Source organism: Petromyzon marinus, chromosome 49 (assembly GCF_048934315.1).
Source record: "Petromyzon marinus isolate PM22_M1 ecotype Great Lakes invasive population chromosome 49, UKy_Petmar_22M1.pri1.0, whole genome shotgun sequence".
NCBI classification, from domain to species: Eukaryota; Metazoa; Chordata; class Hyperoartia; order Petromyzontiformes; family Petromyzontidae; genus Petromyzon; species Petromyzon marinus.
The window spans coordinates 11,308,587-11,324,602 of record NC_133715.1 but is presented as its reverse complement, the minus strand read 5'-3'; the positions used below and the strand labels follow the sequence as shown (position 1 = coordinate 11,324,602).

Genomic DNA, 16,016 nt, shown 5'->3' with positions numbered 1-16,016 from the left:
AAATCTTTTTGGTAACCCCTGTTAAGTATGGCAAAGTGATGGTATTGGTTCCGACTCTCTATGTGTCTTTTTCTCTCTCTCTGTTCATCTCTCTCCGATCTCTACTCCAGTAACCCGGGTGCTGCCACGGGGTCCACTTTCTGGCCCCGCCTCCTCCCCCCCAATTCTCTCTCCCCCCCTGCAGCCAATCTCTCCAGTGTTGCTGCGGTGGCCCACTTTACTCCAGTGACCCGGGTGCTGCCACGGGGTCCACTTTCTGCCCCCCCCCCTTCTCTCTCCCCCCCTACTGCCGAGGCCTACTATATAACCTCGTGCCACGGCAGATCTCTCGCCTACTTCAGCAGTTTTTTCTTGCTGTGGTTGTCCCACCTGATGAAGATTGCTTGTGTTGCGATCGAAACGTCGTGATCTATTATTTTTCTACTTACGTGACTTTACCGAAAGAACCAAAGAGTAGAATAGCAGGTGAGTGATGAGTGTCAGGTGAGTGGTCAGGTGTCTATTAAGTCAGTAAAAGTGACTGGTGAATGTTAGTCTGGTAAATGGTATCATGTGATCGGTGAGTGTCTGGTAAGTGTGTGCTGAGTGCACCGTGTCTAGTTAGTGGTGAGTATGTGGTGAGTGTCTAGTATGTGTGTCTGCCGAGTACATGTGGTACGAGGAGGTGAGGGTCAGGTGAGTATCATGTGACCCCATTAGTAGGTCGGGCTGCCTACTGGTACAAACACACGTACACAGTCATCTCTTTGGAATCCTTTGAACAGTATCCATGTTGTGCAGCTGTGGCAGTGCAATAAATCAAACATCGTGCGGCATTTCGCAATCCCCCAAAGCCCTTACCGCCAGTATCGGTGCTGATGCGTGCCGTGTTCTTGCCAGAGTTAAGGATGAGCAGCCCGGCTGGGAGGCTGAGCTGCAAGGCGTCACCCCCACGCACAGGGTAGCAGCCGGTGTTCACGGTCACAGTCAGCTCTTGTGGCACACCCGCTAGCAGTGGCTCTGTTCATCGTGCACCAACAAAACATATGCACACAAGCATTTACAAAAACAAAGAACACCTGCATAGCCTTTCGCAGATTTTTGGAGCAAGGACTGAGCACTTATTAAAGCCAGCATAGCGCACGAGGTAGTAGCGAGGCCATCATTACACTAGGCTGCCTTTCATGGCACGAGCGGTGTGAAGTCACTCTCACTTAATGGCGACTGGTGGCTGGTGTTGTATGCGTGTGCATGTGCGTGTGTGTGGGGAGCGATAGTGTAGCGGTTAGCGCGCTGCGCTATGAACCTGGCGACCCGGGTTCGATTCCCGCTCACGGTCAACACCAGTGACGATTATCTGAACCGGTCCCGGGCCTCCCCTAGGTCGACTCAGCCTCAAATGAGTACCTGGTGCGGTGTGTAAACATCGCCACTAGGGAGACAAAGGCGGTCGGGCGTGGTGCTGGCCACCCACCCCCTCGTGTACCGTTCCGGCCTTCATAGGTGCTCGCTAACAGCACTTGCCCCTACAGTCCGTTACAGGCTATATGGGGGATCTTTGTCTTTGTGTGGCAGCACCATGCGAGGGCAGCAGGTTGAGTTGTGGCTCCTGTGAATAGACGTCGTACTGCAGTGGAGGATAGAGGCGACGTGACAGGAGATGCACGCGGCCCAGCTGCACGCAAAGCTGCCTTAGTGTGAACGAGCCAGACTCTGTGACCTGCAGAAGCGCAGGGAGAAAGGGAGGGAAGCACTCGGTGGCAACACAGACTTCCCCACATACCGTGTCCACCCCAATGCTTGATCAGCCCTAAATGAGTCTGAAGCGAGCCACTCTGTAGAGGACTTCCACGATGGCGCTTTTGCTCTCACCACGGCAGAGAGGGTGACGGTGTTTTTTCCAGGCCTCAGCTGCACGCCAGCAGCCCTGAGCGAGCGTGATGCCTCTTCCCTCGTAACATCAGCACCGCGGCCTGAGGACGTGTTGGAGTCCTGACGGCGCAGCAGCATGTGCGAGTTGCGGCATACGACGCCGCTTGACACCAGTGGGGCATCCGCCTATGGGCAGTGACAAGACGGCTCTCGTTAGTTGCTGTCAACAAGAAACCAGGCTAAGTTCAAGTGATTTTTTTACTCTAGCATTTCTCAAACGAGGATCGAGGGGCCAAGGGTGTTCATACTGTTTTCAGATTGACTAACCTGCTGAGAACTTTGGGCCACAGACATAATAAAATAAGTAAATGGATGCAGTAGGATCAAATGTAAGAGCTATAGCAGATGAGACAGGATAACTTTAATCATAAGTCTTCATCCTTAGTGCTCAATTTATTAGAAACCTAGCAATGATGGGAAAGGCCCATACAACTACCTTCCTGTTAGCCGATAACTTAATTTGGGGTATTGTTTGGTGTGTGAGCTACGACACCAGCGCACCACAGCTCACTTCATCCAACAACACAGTGGGTTTCGACTAATACCCTGCAACACTGACTTCCCGGTGGGCGGTGCCACACGAACGCACCTGTGGGCCTTTCTCCCTGAGCTCGCACACGTCGATCAATGCCGGGAGCTGCCGGCGCACGGGCAAGTCCGTCGCCGCGTTTCCCGGGAACACGACTCGCCCATCCGGGTAACGGGGCGTGCTGCCGATAGCCCCGGTGGCGGCGGTGGAACCAGGCCGCGGTTCATGAGCAAGCGCTATGGAAATGGCGGTGGAGTTGGCACTGGTGGGAAGCCGGCTGACGAGCACCAGCTGCAGAACGAGCGTGCCGTTGAGGTTGACGAGCGCAGAGGCCGGGGTAAAGCGCACGCTCGACAGCTGCAGCACCGGCTCAAGAGGCAGGAGGATTTCGCCTGCACCGCCCGAAACGACAGCAAGGCAGATAGATGGGGCTGACTGCGACGTTTCTCCCGCTTGACACAATGTGGATTAGTTATTGATGCAACTACTTTGCCCCTTACATCTAAATGGAAGTGTTTAATTTTATTTGTTTTAATACGTATGTATATAGAATTTTTTTCGCACCGTACATAGCCAACTGGGCTAATTGCAGGTGCGAAATATAACTGGTTGGTGGAAAGTTCAGTTCTGAAAGAAAGCACCCAGCTTTCTGTTGAGACAAAGATTATTACAATGGGCTCACTAATCATGTAGCCCATCGGGTAAAGAGAAATAAACACTATGTATGTGTACATTCCTGTACCCGAATATAGTAATCATCTCCCTTTGAAACAAAATAGTTTTGAGGTAAACATGGTAGTTTAAAAGAAAGCCAGGCCAAATAGATGTGTTACAGCCACCGAGTCCAGCACTAATAAAGTCATGAATTCAAGCCAAGGCACTTGATGTGTATCGTGACGCGTCTCATAGGGGCTTAGAATGGCGTTGTTAGACCATTGAGCCAGCAACTCTGAGATCCGATGTTCAAATCTAGGTTCAACTACCCACAACTAAACCCGACTCTGCATTGTAAAATCATAAAATAACCACTTTATTTGGCCTACCCCAGCTCTGAGGACGTTCATTTTTCACGAGTTACATGGGGCTCATCACTATTTTCAGAGTATGAAGGAACACAACCAAGTGTCCAGTCTGCAGTGGCACGTCCCAGATTGCGCTTCAAAAATTACACGTAATAATTTTACAGGTATCCTGACAAGGTTGTTGGCTGAAATATAAGAATCTTTGAGATGCGTTTGACCATGTGCAATCTGGCGAGACCCCTAGGCAAACACTTGGGTGCTAAGCCCACCGCACGCACAGACATCTGAACTCACCATGTTCCTCTGCACCACTGGACCCCAGGATCTCCTTGAAGTAAGACTCCCTCTCATCCACAGGCAGGTTCAGATCACTGGCCAGGAGGCTGCACATCTCCAGGTATGTGCAGCAGTGTCTGTTAAGGATTATGCCCTCAATGGTAGGGCTTTAAATAGCCATGAGACCAGTTGCATAAAACACATTAAGTTACATTTCACTCCAGCGCTGTCCTCTAGACAGTCTGATCCCTTCACCTGATGAAGGCCACTTGTGTTGTGGCCGAAACGTCGTGAATTTTTAATTTTTTGTTTTTACGTGACTTTACCGAATAGAACCAAATAGTATGGATCCTTGCAGTCACGGAAGCTTTAAATCTAGAATTACATTTTAGCTTCTAATTTTTAAACGTGAAAGTAAAAAAAAACACCAGATACTGAATTTGATGCAACCTGTGTGGGCACCAATGCATAGAAGCCATGATAAATCATGTGCAAAGCCCTTTTGTCAATCGTCAGCTGGATGAAGGCCTCATGCCATGAGGGGTTGTGGGGGTAATCTATTCCATTCTTCACCACACTGGTGAGTGCGAGTTGGTTTAAGGTGGGCAGCATAGACGTTAGAGAAAAGTGAAACACAAAAATCATATTTGACTACTTCCCACTGCTGATAACACACCTGTGCAGCTGCCTACAACATTCAATTTATGGTTACTCCCATTCAAGCACTCTCCAAGCCCAACCCTGCTTAGGTTGACATCTAAATAAATCAGGCACATTCCCTAGAATTTGGCGATAGGTAATTTAAATCACAGGGACCAAAAACTTATTCTCCTCTGGGATAATGGAAATAGAGTTCCAATTTGCTCAAGTGAGTGTAGGGTGGTCCGCATCTTTATGAGCAGCCCTCAAATAGTGGTGAATATTTGTCAGGGGTCGGATTCTGCAAAGGACAACCTCTTAACAAAGTGGTGCTATATATTTAGATATTTGTAACTCAACTCCCGAATGGGAATTGTATTAACAGTGAGACAAAACTCATAACACTCAGTGAGGCTTTACTAAATAAATGGACATCATTGCTGTTTAGAAGAATCCTGCTTGGAATGTGTCCAACTGCTTTTCAATGAATTTTTTTTTTATGTCCAAGGTAAATTTTTGGTGTCGAAGTATCTGAATAAATACTCTTTGGTTCTTTCGGTAAAGTCACGAAGGTAGAAAAATAATAGATCACGACGTTTCGATCGCCACACAAGCAACCGTCTTCAGGTGAGAGAGAGAGACAGGCTGCTGCCTTACAAACACCCCCTTATAAAACAATGGATGTAGGAGTGTCAAGCATATAGTATTCAGTATGCGCCATGCAGAGTATAATATAGAAATACACGAGAGACATGAAGTCCTGCAGGTAGGATCCCTTGACCGAGGATATTTGGTGGTGTTTCCCAGTTGCTTCTGGCAAGTGGCAATCTGCTTGCGTGTGTGTGTGACGGGCAGCGTCCAGCCTTCGTCTCGGTATGTCTTCAGCGCATCATACAAGAATGCCTCGGCTTTTTGCGGCTCCCCCTTTCTCCTATACAACGGACACATACACAAAGGGGCACAGACTCAGTAAGCACACACACAATGTAGACGATCCACATATCCCTGCACTCAAGCAGAGGGTGCAGGGCTTACGGCCGAGTCTTAATCGTACAAACCCGAGTTGCCCCCGAAAAAATGCAGTGAAAAAAAACAAAATAACCAGCACAGATGATGGGAGATACCGCCACATGAGTTTGCTGTGCGGAACTGCGTGCATGAAGCAGTGTGGGCTCTCACATGTGATACTCCGCCAGGTCCTTGCCTATCAGTCGGGCTGAACGAATCCTCCCTATGTGTTTGTATGTCCCCATTGCAATCTCCGACAGCTCCTGTCAGCAGTCACACACGGTCACATTCAGTGTTCACGCCAACCTTCACAGGTGCGTTTTTCGAGAGGTATTGCCTGCCAGTACTTAGTCTGCAAAGGGAACTACAAGATCCCAAGGCAAAGGGAGCTGTGTACAAAAATGGAAACTATGGCCTTATGTAAATGAGCTCTATGCAGTTCATTTTATCTATACTAATGCGTCATACACAGCATATATATTTAGCATACTAGCTCTGACAATGCTTGCTTGCTTAAACGCCAAAAGCCGTGGCATGCACCAAACGGGCAGCAAATCCATTTGCTGCAGTGTCCTAATTGAGACAATTAGCGATGAGTGTGTGAGCATTGTAACAATCACAAAGATCAAAGGACATACATTGACACATGGTCATTCGCAACACTTCACCTCATTAAAACATCATTCCACAGTATTAATGATCTACAAGTACAGCCATGCTTGTCAATCCACTGTTAGATGAGAATCTCCCAATGCGGTGCGGGTCATGAGGGAATTATGACTACCCTTCAACACGATGGTCAATATGGGTTGGTGAGGGCGAGGAGCATATACATTGGATAATAGTACAGTACAATAATGGATATTGTTGCACTGCCCTCTGCTGAAAAGAATCCCCACCAGTTTTATGCATGGCGGTCACCCATACCAGCACCTAGCGAGGTTCAGATTTGCTTAGCTTCTGAGATCTGACAAGCTTGGGTATGGTCAGATAGCCCCCATGACCCACACTGGATTCTGGCTGATTTGCTCATCGGCAATTGTAATAATAATGATTGCACATCACAATGCGTTCATATTATCCCATACCATGTAATGCTTCTCATAGGCTTCCATTGAAGACAGGGCTTCTCTTAGCTTCTTTCCAGGGTTGTTAATGTTGCTTGCTGCAAATAAATAATCAACTGAATAAACAAAATTAATCACAAAAAACAATGACATAAAATGAGCTCCATTACTTAGGCATAATAGTCAGTATGTGGGAGCATAGAAGCTATTCTTGATTTGATGCTTTCGTGACTGCATAAATCCAAAGAGTATAGATGCTATTATTAAATGTGTAAATACTTTAGAATTAAACCTCATTACCACGTTCCCATTGCTTGTGTATTCCCACATCTTTAATCTCATTCTTTAAGTCTGAAATATTCCTACCAACAGGATTTTTAATTTACTTGCAAAAAGTAACTCTCTAATTCATGTTTTCCCATGAGATAGATATACAGCATCAGACAGGTATTGATAGATTGAGATAAGCATTACAGCAGAAACCCATTGCATGAAATGCATATTTTTTATGGCAAGAAATAGCCTTCCCTGGTTAAATGTTTTGCTGAATTTCAAGTTCAGTTTCTGGTCCTTTGAAGAACATGAGATCAAAGCTTCACTCTTGTTTACTTTAAACTACCCCAAGTAGTGTTTCTTATAGTTGCTTACAAACAGCAAATACATTGTGAATGTTCATACAATAGTAGGTAATTTTCTTTGCAAGTGGTTATGATCATGCAGATGCCCACAGAGGGATAAAAGGCAATACATCTTAAAATTGACCATTTAAAAAATGGAATTCGAGTATCATGAGTATGGGAACGTAGGGGGCCAAAAAGGCATCTGCACGCCAAATTTCAGATATGGAGAACGCCATTTGCTGTGCCCCATAAATTAATAGCCTACTCAGGAGCCCTTTGTCCTTAGGCATAGGCCCCAATGACTGCTTACCTCCAGAACTACAGAATAATTCCCATGCACCTAACTGTTATTGAATAAACACAGATCAGAGGCCCCATTCTCTAATAGGCACTGATGATGTTAATCCCTGCTATTGGTCCTGAGTCAATGGTGAATATTCCACATTGTCATGATGGGAACCAGTTAATATATTTGTATAGACTAACAGGGACAGCTGATTAACAGTGACTGCTGACATTTGACTAAACGGTGTTACTTGTAGCCTAGTGTAAATGAAACAACGCTGCCAGGGAGTGCTCCATAAACTGTCATCCATAGCCTGTGCATGCTCCATCTTACGACTGTCTTCGTCGTCATCCCGCAGGCCAGCCAGCAGGTCCACTGTGCGGTTCAGCTCCTCCGAGTCTGGGCCATTAGGAGACATAAGGCCACAGAGAGAGCCCAGGCCTTGGAGCTGTAAGTAAACATGCATAAATGTAGCACAAGCTTGCTTGTTTAAACACAAACATGCACATTTGCAAGCAAGCATGGCACATACTAGAATTTGTGTTGATTTTATATATCTCAAGCATAGAGCCGTGGCTTATTGTCTATAATGTACACTGTAGCAATGGTTAATAAACTGAGTGAGCATACTGGCAGTCTATAATGTAGACTGTAGCCTGGTTCTTAACCTGAGTGAGCGTACTGGCAGTCTATAATGTAGACTTTTTTTTCACAAATCAAGTCATGACCATTGCAACAGTCTACAGTTAATCAACATTGCTACAGTCTACATTATAGACTGCCAATACGCTCACCAAGCTTAAAAACCAGGCTACAGTCTACATTATAGACTGCCAGTACACTCACCGAGGTTAAGAACCAGGCTACAGTTTACATTATAGACTGCCAGTACGCTCACCGAGGTTAAGAACCAGGCTACAGTCTACATTATAGACTGCCAGTACACTCACTCAGCTTAATAATCATTGCAAGTCTGCATTATAGACTGGGAGTACATTCACCAAACTTAATAACCAGGCTACAGTCTACATTATATACTGCCAGTACACTCACTCAGATTAAGAACCAGGCTACAGTCTACATTATTGGTTTTAGTTTTTTATTATTTTGACTTCATTTAATTTTCATTATTTTGTATTTTTATTCACTTTTTATTTTTTTATTTATGTGACTTTACCAAAAGAACCAAAGAATATGGTAAATTCCCTATTCACCAATCCACACTTATTAGAATGAAGTATGGTCACACCCAACCGCCATGACTAACATTACATGGGGAGGTGGGCTTCATCCAGCAGTGTATTGACAAAGGGCTAAACATTGTTATGGAAACCACAATTGGTCTGGAAACTATTCATAATATACCAACTAAATAACCAAACAGGCATCTAATGAAAAGGGTCATGAAACACCATAATATGTTTTTGGATAAACAAAAACATATTATTATTTGTGGATGGTAACCAGAAAACATTGTTACATTATAAGCAAATAGGCTGGTTTAAATAAAATATTTTTACAAAACAACTCATGAGCAATAATATTAAGTTATTTATCACTTAAAAATATTACAAAATAATTCCACCTTTATTATACTAATTTTCCAGTGAAGACAGTTACAACCAGTTTGTGTTCCATAATATAAAAAGGGCTTCAAAAAGCGTTCCTCTAAAGCTAGGCTAAGTTTGCACTGAATTTAATTGAAAACACAAAAATCACGAGCAAAACATTTAGTCTGAGAGCTTCATAACCAAGTATCAATGTCCCATTGCATGAAGGCCTGCACAATGTGTGCATCCTGGTTTCTGGGATTAATATATATTTTAACTAAACTAGAAACTATATTTAATTTTACCAGGTAAGGCCCACTAAGCTATATAGGTTTTTTTTTTTAGAAGCAACCTGGTCACGAATGATATTTCAATGACATAGCTTATCACGTGAAACGTCATAGCAGCCAAATACTCTAAAATTGAGTGTGCAAGATGCCCACCTTTTCCCGTGCGTATGCCCGCAGCCCGGCCGCATAAGCAGCGAACGAGTCATTCTGGTTGGTGTCGCAGAACGTCTCGATCCTTTGCAGCACCTCCAGGCAGCTGATGTAGACCCAGCAATCAACCGCACCCACTGGCATTTGGATCTGGGAATTTCAATGTGAGCAATATGATTTGGAGACTACATTGATTTAATAGACCATAATAAAGATAACGGGATCTGTTGAATCGCTAAAATAAAAAAAAATATGTTCCTTTAACATGCCTTCTTTAAATATATCTCTGTACTATTTATTTTAATTAAATAAAACAAACAAAAAAAGAGCTCTTATTTTATAGACATTTAAGTACAGTCTCGATTTGGTGCTTTCGTGACTGCAGGAATTAATCTTTGTTTTTTTCGGTAAAGTCACATAGAAATAAGAAAAAATAAAATTACGTAATATACGACGTTTCGATTGGCCTGGGTACAGAGCTGCTTTACCTCTTAACTGTGTGCGTGTCTCCCCCCATAGGTCTCTCTACGGTATGTATTCTATCACTATCTTAAATTTCACACTCAACTTACAATTTAACAATCTTTGAAATAGTGTATTCAACCAGACCATGCGTTGTGTTTTAACCGACCGTCTGTGTTGCTTTATATAGTTTCCAAATTTTGCTAAACCCTGTTTGATTTAGTGTGATGCTCCATCTCTCTGTATCCCCTGGTATATCTGTGTTAATTCCCTCTACTTAAGGTCTGTATATATATCTGCGGCTGTGTTTCCTCTACCTGATGATGATTGCTTGTGTTGCAATCGAAATGTTGTATATTATGTAATTTTATTTTTTCTCATTTCTACGTATTTAAGTACAGTCTTTGTGTACTACATGTGCATGCACACAGGGCCCCCCTTACTTATTTAGAAGCCCCTACATTATTTGTGCATCTCTCTCCATACATCTCTATCTGTCTTTATGAATCTCTCAATGTCTTTCTCTGTGTTTATACCTGTCTGTCTTGTCTCTGTGTCTCTCTTGCCATGTTTACATGACCATGGAGGCTCTCTGGGGCATGGCGGTGATATCACGGGGATATGCCGCCTCACCTTTGTGAAGACTCTACACTACATCTATATCATGACACATCAAGTCAACAATCAATGGGAAGTGTCAAGTCCGTAGAGGCTGCACTAAATCCTGTTGCTGGAAATAATACAGCACCCAATTTGTTTTTGCATTGCGCTTTCTTTTTACACGACAAATTCACATCTCAGCAGTATATTACTGGTAAACTAACTCCACTGGATAAAACAATCTTAGAGACAATGTATATATACAGCCCTTTTGTCAATATGTTGCTCGATGAGAGCCTCCCAATGACATGAAGGTCGTTGGGGTTATTTGATTGTACATCAATACATTGGTCATTACAGGTTAGTGACAGTGGGGTGGCACAGATGTGGGCATATAGAAGTACAGTAAAACAAATTATTTTTTGCAGTGCCCTCTGCTGGCCAAAATGTAGTCCGCAGCCTATAACAATCTCTTTTGTATATGGTGGTCACCCATCGAAATCACTTTCCCTTGTTTATCTTGCGACTCCTGATGAGATTGGGTGCATTTCTGGTGATGTGGTTACGGGCCTTAAGAGACAATAACCATTCCACTAATGATTAACAATTAATGTGTTCAGTATTCTGTGGTGCCAAGTCATATAAGGATGGATCTTGACCAGTCACGTTTGGTTTATCATGGCATACTCGGCTGCCGAGACCTCACGTGAAGCGCTGCTGCTGCTACGTTTGTGCTGTACCTCCAGCATGCGCAACTCCAACACAGAGTTATGCAGCAACTCAAGGGCCCGGTGCGCCACCTCCCAAGGCCGCTGCAGGAAGAAGAGAAGCGTGCACTGGCGCGAGAATAGGTAGCTGCGCAGATCGAGCAGCGAAGCCTGCCCCGTCTGCACCGCCTCTCGTTTTCCCATGTCGATCGGCCGCCACAGTGCCAGGCCCACCCAGCTGCTGACTGGCCGACGGAAGCTTGACAACCAATCGGCGGTGTCTGCACAAACACGCACAAGCACGCATGCGTCCGCGTGGTGTTAATGAGAATGGTGCCATGAATGTAACCGTGTGTCCAGGAACGCTGCACTGATTCTCAGGACCCTGATTAATGCTTACCAATAAGGCTGAAAGTATTCACGTATTAACACTGTCCTTCTGTCTGTAAATCTGTAAAATATGGTCAAAATAACTCTCGTGAAAATGATCCGATATAATTTATTTTAAACTTGTGTTGCTGTCTGGGCCTTACCCTACATATAAATGTGCCAATTGATCAATGGGTTGCCCAAAACTTTCAGAAAAAAACTACAACAAATTACCTGCATTTGTAAGAGCAGAATGTAGCCTCACCAATGTGAAGTTGAACAAATTTCACCATCTTGCATAAGGACACTCCATTATTGATTTGATAGGAGCTATTCTGACATTCAATACAATGAGACCATGGAACAATTTTCTATCCAAAATGCTCACTTCTATTAAATGTTTACAGTAAATTGCATCTACTATATCTTGACTTAAAGTTTTCGTGAAGATGACCGCTTGTGTTGCAATCGAAACGTCATAGTTTTTGTTTTTTGCTATTTTCTTTGAACCTATCTATGTGATTTTACCGAAAGACCCAAATAATATGCATCTATTATGTCCGACTACTCAAGAGCGATACAGCCCGCAGGGGTGATGGGGCGAGACTTGTTACCTCCGGCACCAAAGTTGACGACGTACTGAGTGAAGAGAGCATCGAGCTCGTCGTACTGCACCAGTGCATCTTCATACTGCTTCAGCATCTCGAACACAAACGCTAGTTCCTCCTGCAAGCATGCAGGCGAAGAGGACAAACAAATCCCCATTTAATCTCACAGACCGGCCCACAGTAATAAGTGCTGTTAGCGATTGCCTATTAGCACTAATATTAACATGCCACGGGCGGTCGTGTAACCAGCACCACAAATGTCCGGTCACCTCTGTCTCCCGATTGCCAATGTTGACCATGACACTTTATCAGGTATTCATGTTATGCTGAGTATTACTTTACAAAGGCCACTGATGTTGTTCCTCATGGCCGGCAATTGAAGACAGGTCACCGAGCTCATTAGTGTAGCCGAGTGTATTAATCAATGTGGAGTGAGTCCAACTGAGTCGCAGACGTTATTCTTTAGAGGCAACACATTTATTGTAAGACGGAGAAACAAAGGGGTAACTGCCCCTTTACCAGATACAGCCTAGAGTGGTGACCACCCAGATAACTGCACTATACGTAGGAGTTACAGCGACGAAGGGTAGGACCCCAACGTCGACAAGCTTCCAGCACGTCGACGTGGAGCTTCCAGCTAGTAGAACGAAGAGACTCCGGGTCTCTCTCAGCGACCCGCGTTACATCCCCCCGGGTCGGGGCCTGCTCCGCCCTTGGCCCCGCCCGCCTTCTTGAGCCTTCTAGCTCCCTCTCGATCCCTCTCGAGAGCTCTCCCTGGACACGTGATCACCCCCTAGCCCCCCCACCTGGGGCCTCCTTTGTGGACACTTCAAATCACGTGTCTACGGAGTCAACCAGAGTGCCATGGCCCGGGGCAACCCTGTCCCTGGGCTGACACTCTCCCGCTCCCCCTTGTGTGGTGCCCGCGCTAGCCCAGCGCTCACCAAGCCCCGCTAGGGCTGGTACTACACCCACCTACGGGGTGTACACGATGACGGTGCATCGCACGCCGTGCTGCTCTAGAGCCGGCCCCACACAGCAACCCACCCGGTGCTGTCCACGACGCTACAGCCCTCCCGGGCCGGCACCATAAATGCACACACACACTCTGCCACATTCCCCATTTAAACAGGCAAACCATTCCATTAACAACCATCTGCAAACAATATATCTTGACATATGGAACTGTTTAAACAATCCATGTAAATAAGGCCACGGGTCTCTAAGAGTAGTTAACAATATCAGGGTTGAGTGGTCATAACAGCTCATGTCGATAAGCCACCACACCTCCCCCTTGCCGACTTCCTACTGCTAGATCCCAAAGTTATTGCAACGCTTACACCCAATATCCAAGAACCTATTTTATGGAATCCAGTCATCTGCCTTTAGATGCTAATGTAATCGCTGGAATAAATAAGCCTGCACTCGATTAATTAGTGGCATGTATTAAATTAAAAAGTCATTTTTGTTGTATAAAGAACGGCTGACAGCTGAATAAACAGTGATCTCTGCTCAAAGAAAAGAGGAATCCGTTCTATATGTGATAGAATGGTCTGCGTTGGATTAATAGAGGGCAACATGTGCATTGACCGTTGCGCGCCACCCGGCCCCGCGCGCACGGACCTGCACCATGAAGTAGTGGCAGAAGCTCCAAGAGGGGTGCGTGCGCTTCTCCCGCAGTGCCCGCATGTCATCCTCGAAGCGACCCAGGTTGCGCGTGAACGACATGAGCAGCAGCGTGCGCAGCTTCGCCACGAAGGAGGCCCACGACTCCTGCGCTTTACTCGAGTCGCGCAGGGGGTCGGTTAGCACGACACACCTAAAGGCGGCGGCGGCGGCGGCGGCGCCGCGGCCCAGGGGGCAAAGGGGGGAGACGCACGGGTGTCAGGAGACCGTTCTTACACGAGGGTCTGGCTTGTTCGTACGTAACGATTCAATTGCACCGAATTGAGATACATGTTTAATCAACGTATGCTCAGACTTACAAATAAGCAACATAGATGTAGACAAAAAATATTTAACCAAAGCTGAAATGTGCATAAAGAAAACGAGGTTCATGCTTACAATAACAATGAGAGACAGAAAGAGGAACACATGAATTAGAGAATGACTGCTAAAAAAAAAGCACGCTCGGGCTAGAAAGGACGATAGCGATGCAAGAGATTAATGATGGAGTGTAAGAAAAAGCAGAGAATATGCGAGAAGATGTCGAGCACAGAGATGGAGTGATTAAATTAGATCATGTGCAGGAGCTGGACGAATTGATACATTGTGGGACTGAGATATGGCGACGGCTTGGGTAGGCCTGAATTCAGCAGTGGCGGATTGATGATGGCTGTTGATAACGAACATTTCATCGATTAATGCATACAATTGTCTAACTAAGATCCTAATATTTACAATTTATATAATGTATTACTCAGCATAATGGTTCAAACAAGACAGAAAATAAATATGAGACAGTCCAAAGGAAAAATTAAATAATTGATTCTTGAATGAAATCATGACCCATAATTGTCAAATATCAATGAATTGTGTTGGGGGTGTATTGTTACACGTCTACGACCAATTCCCGAGAACTGTTTTTGCGTGGGAGAAAACCGGAGTGTCCTGAGAATCCCCAATGCAATTTGGAATAAATATGATCAAACGCTGATATTCAGACAGCTTAATAATCTACGTACTGTACTATATCTTACAGACATCTTGCTGCTCTACACAGTGTTTAACAAACATTATTACGTCCATACAAAGTTTGAAACCTCCTACAAATACCTGTTGCAGACCTGCACTGCAAATGCCAAGGGTTACATATTGACATGTTGGTGAATATTACTTTTCCACGCACTTTTTTCCGGAGATGTGGAGATATCTCCATTACGTATAGCTGGGCAAAGTGACGAGGTAATGTGATTCAAATTTATTTCTAAAACATAAATCCGGTCCCTAAAATGAAAAGCAACATCTAAAAGATAACGTCATATTTGGCAAGTGGGAGACCACACTAGCTAATAAGACTATACCCTGAACCAAACTAGCCAACCCAACGCTATTCTCAAACAACCAAAGTAGCCAAACAAACCCTAACACTATCCCTATCTCTGACCATATGCCTAGCCCTAGCTCCACACGATAACCCTAGCCCTATACGTGCCAGCGCCCACCACAGCTGCCTCACCGGTCACTCTGCTTGTTACAGAAGTCGTTTCTGATCTTGTCGATGATTGAGGTGCGTGGCAGGGCAATGGGCTGCTTCTTCTTTCGGTTCTCATTCTCCACTAGCACCACCAGCCAGTCGGGGCTGTTGTACGCACGCAGCAGCGACTGCCAACGCGTGATCTCTTCCTTCGTCGACGCCTTGTACACTTCCGACTCCTGCATATAGAACCCACAGCCGGAAAAACTTCTGGTTACCCGATGCCAAGACTACCACAACTACCACAACCACCTCCACCAAACAACAACAACCGCCATTCGCCACTAAGTGGCGGTGACGTCACCACGACGCTTGTGCCAGGCCATGTGCACCTTAAAGCCACGTGAAGTGTCAAACGCCCGCTGGCAGGAGGTCACGGGGCAGACCCAAGTGCCAAACACATCCATCACCACCAGCATTACCTGAAGTGTAAAAGTCCCAAATCATGGTCCAATAGATTGTTTTCCTTTGGCAGTTCAGTAACAATATGGAAACTTTTTGATTTAAAGCTTTCGTGACTGCAGTAATTCATATTCTTAGTTTTTTCGGTAAAGTCACGTTGAAGAGAAACAACAAAATAATAAAATATATATAAAACAATAAAAAATTCTCACGACGTTTCGACCATAACGGTCATCTTCAGGTGAAGATGACCGTTTGAGTTATGGTCGAAACGTCGTGAGAATTTTTGTTTGTTTTATATATATTTTATTATTTTGTTTCTCT

General features: G+C 45.0%; 1 protein-coding gene across 3 annotated transcripts in view; it reads right to left on the bottom strand.

Moving 5' to 3' along the window:
- Nucleotides 1-16,016, bottom strand: part of TRAPPC10 (trafficking protein particle complex subunit 10) — a 32,121-nt gene that overhangs the window by 12,421 nt on the left and 3,684 nt on the right. For 2 of the 3 annotated variants that reach the window (XM_076074692.1, XM_076074694.1), the window contains exons 4-17: nt 15,273-15,469; nt 13,718-13,913; nt 12,101-12,212; nt 11,151-11,398; nt 9,352-9,498; nt 7,692-7,806; nt 6,474-6,568; nt 5,557-5,648; nt 5,168-5,308; nt 3,757-3,863; nt 2,501-2,832; nt 1,852-2,037; nt 1,558-1,699; nt 841-999 (exon numbers count right to left, since the gene is read on the bottom strand). In XM_076074692.1, coding sequence (XP_075930807.1) covers nt 841-999; nt 1,558-1,699; nt 1,852-2,037; nt 2,501-2,832; nt 3,757-3,863; nt 5,168-5,308; nt 5,557-5,648; nt 6,474-6,568; nt 7,692-7,806; nt 9,352-9,498; nt 11,151-11,398; nt 12,101-12,212; nt 13,718-13,913; nt 15,273-15,469 — 2,269 coding nt within the window. The remainder of the gene's footprint in view (nt 1-840; nt 1,000-1,557; nt 1,700-1,851; nt 2,038-2,500; nt 2,833-3,756; nt 3,864-5,167; nt 5,309-5,556; nt 5,649-6,473; nt 6,569-7,691; nt 7,807-9,351; nt 9,499-11,150; nt 11,399-12,100; nt 12,213-13,717; nt 13,914-15,272; nt 15,470-16,016) is intronic. The other variant, XM_076074693.1, reaches the window with a different exon arrangement.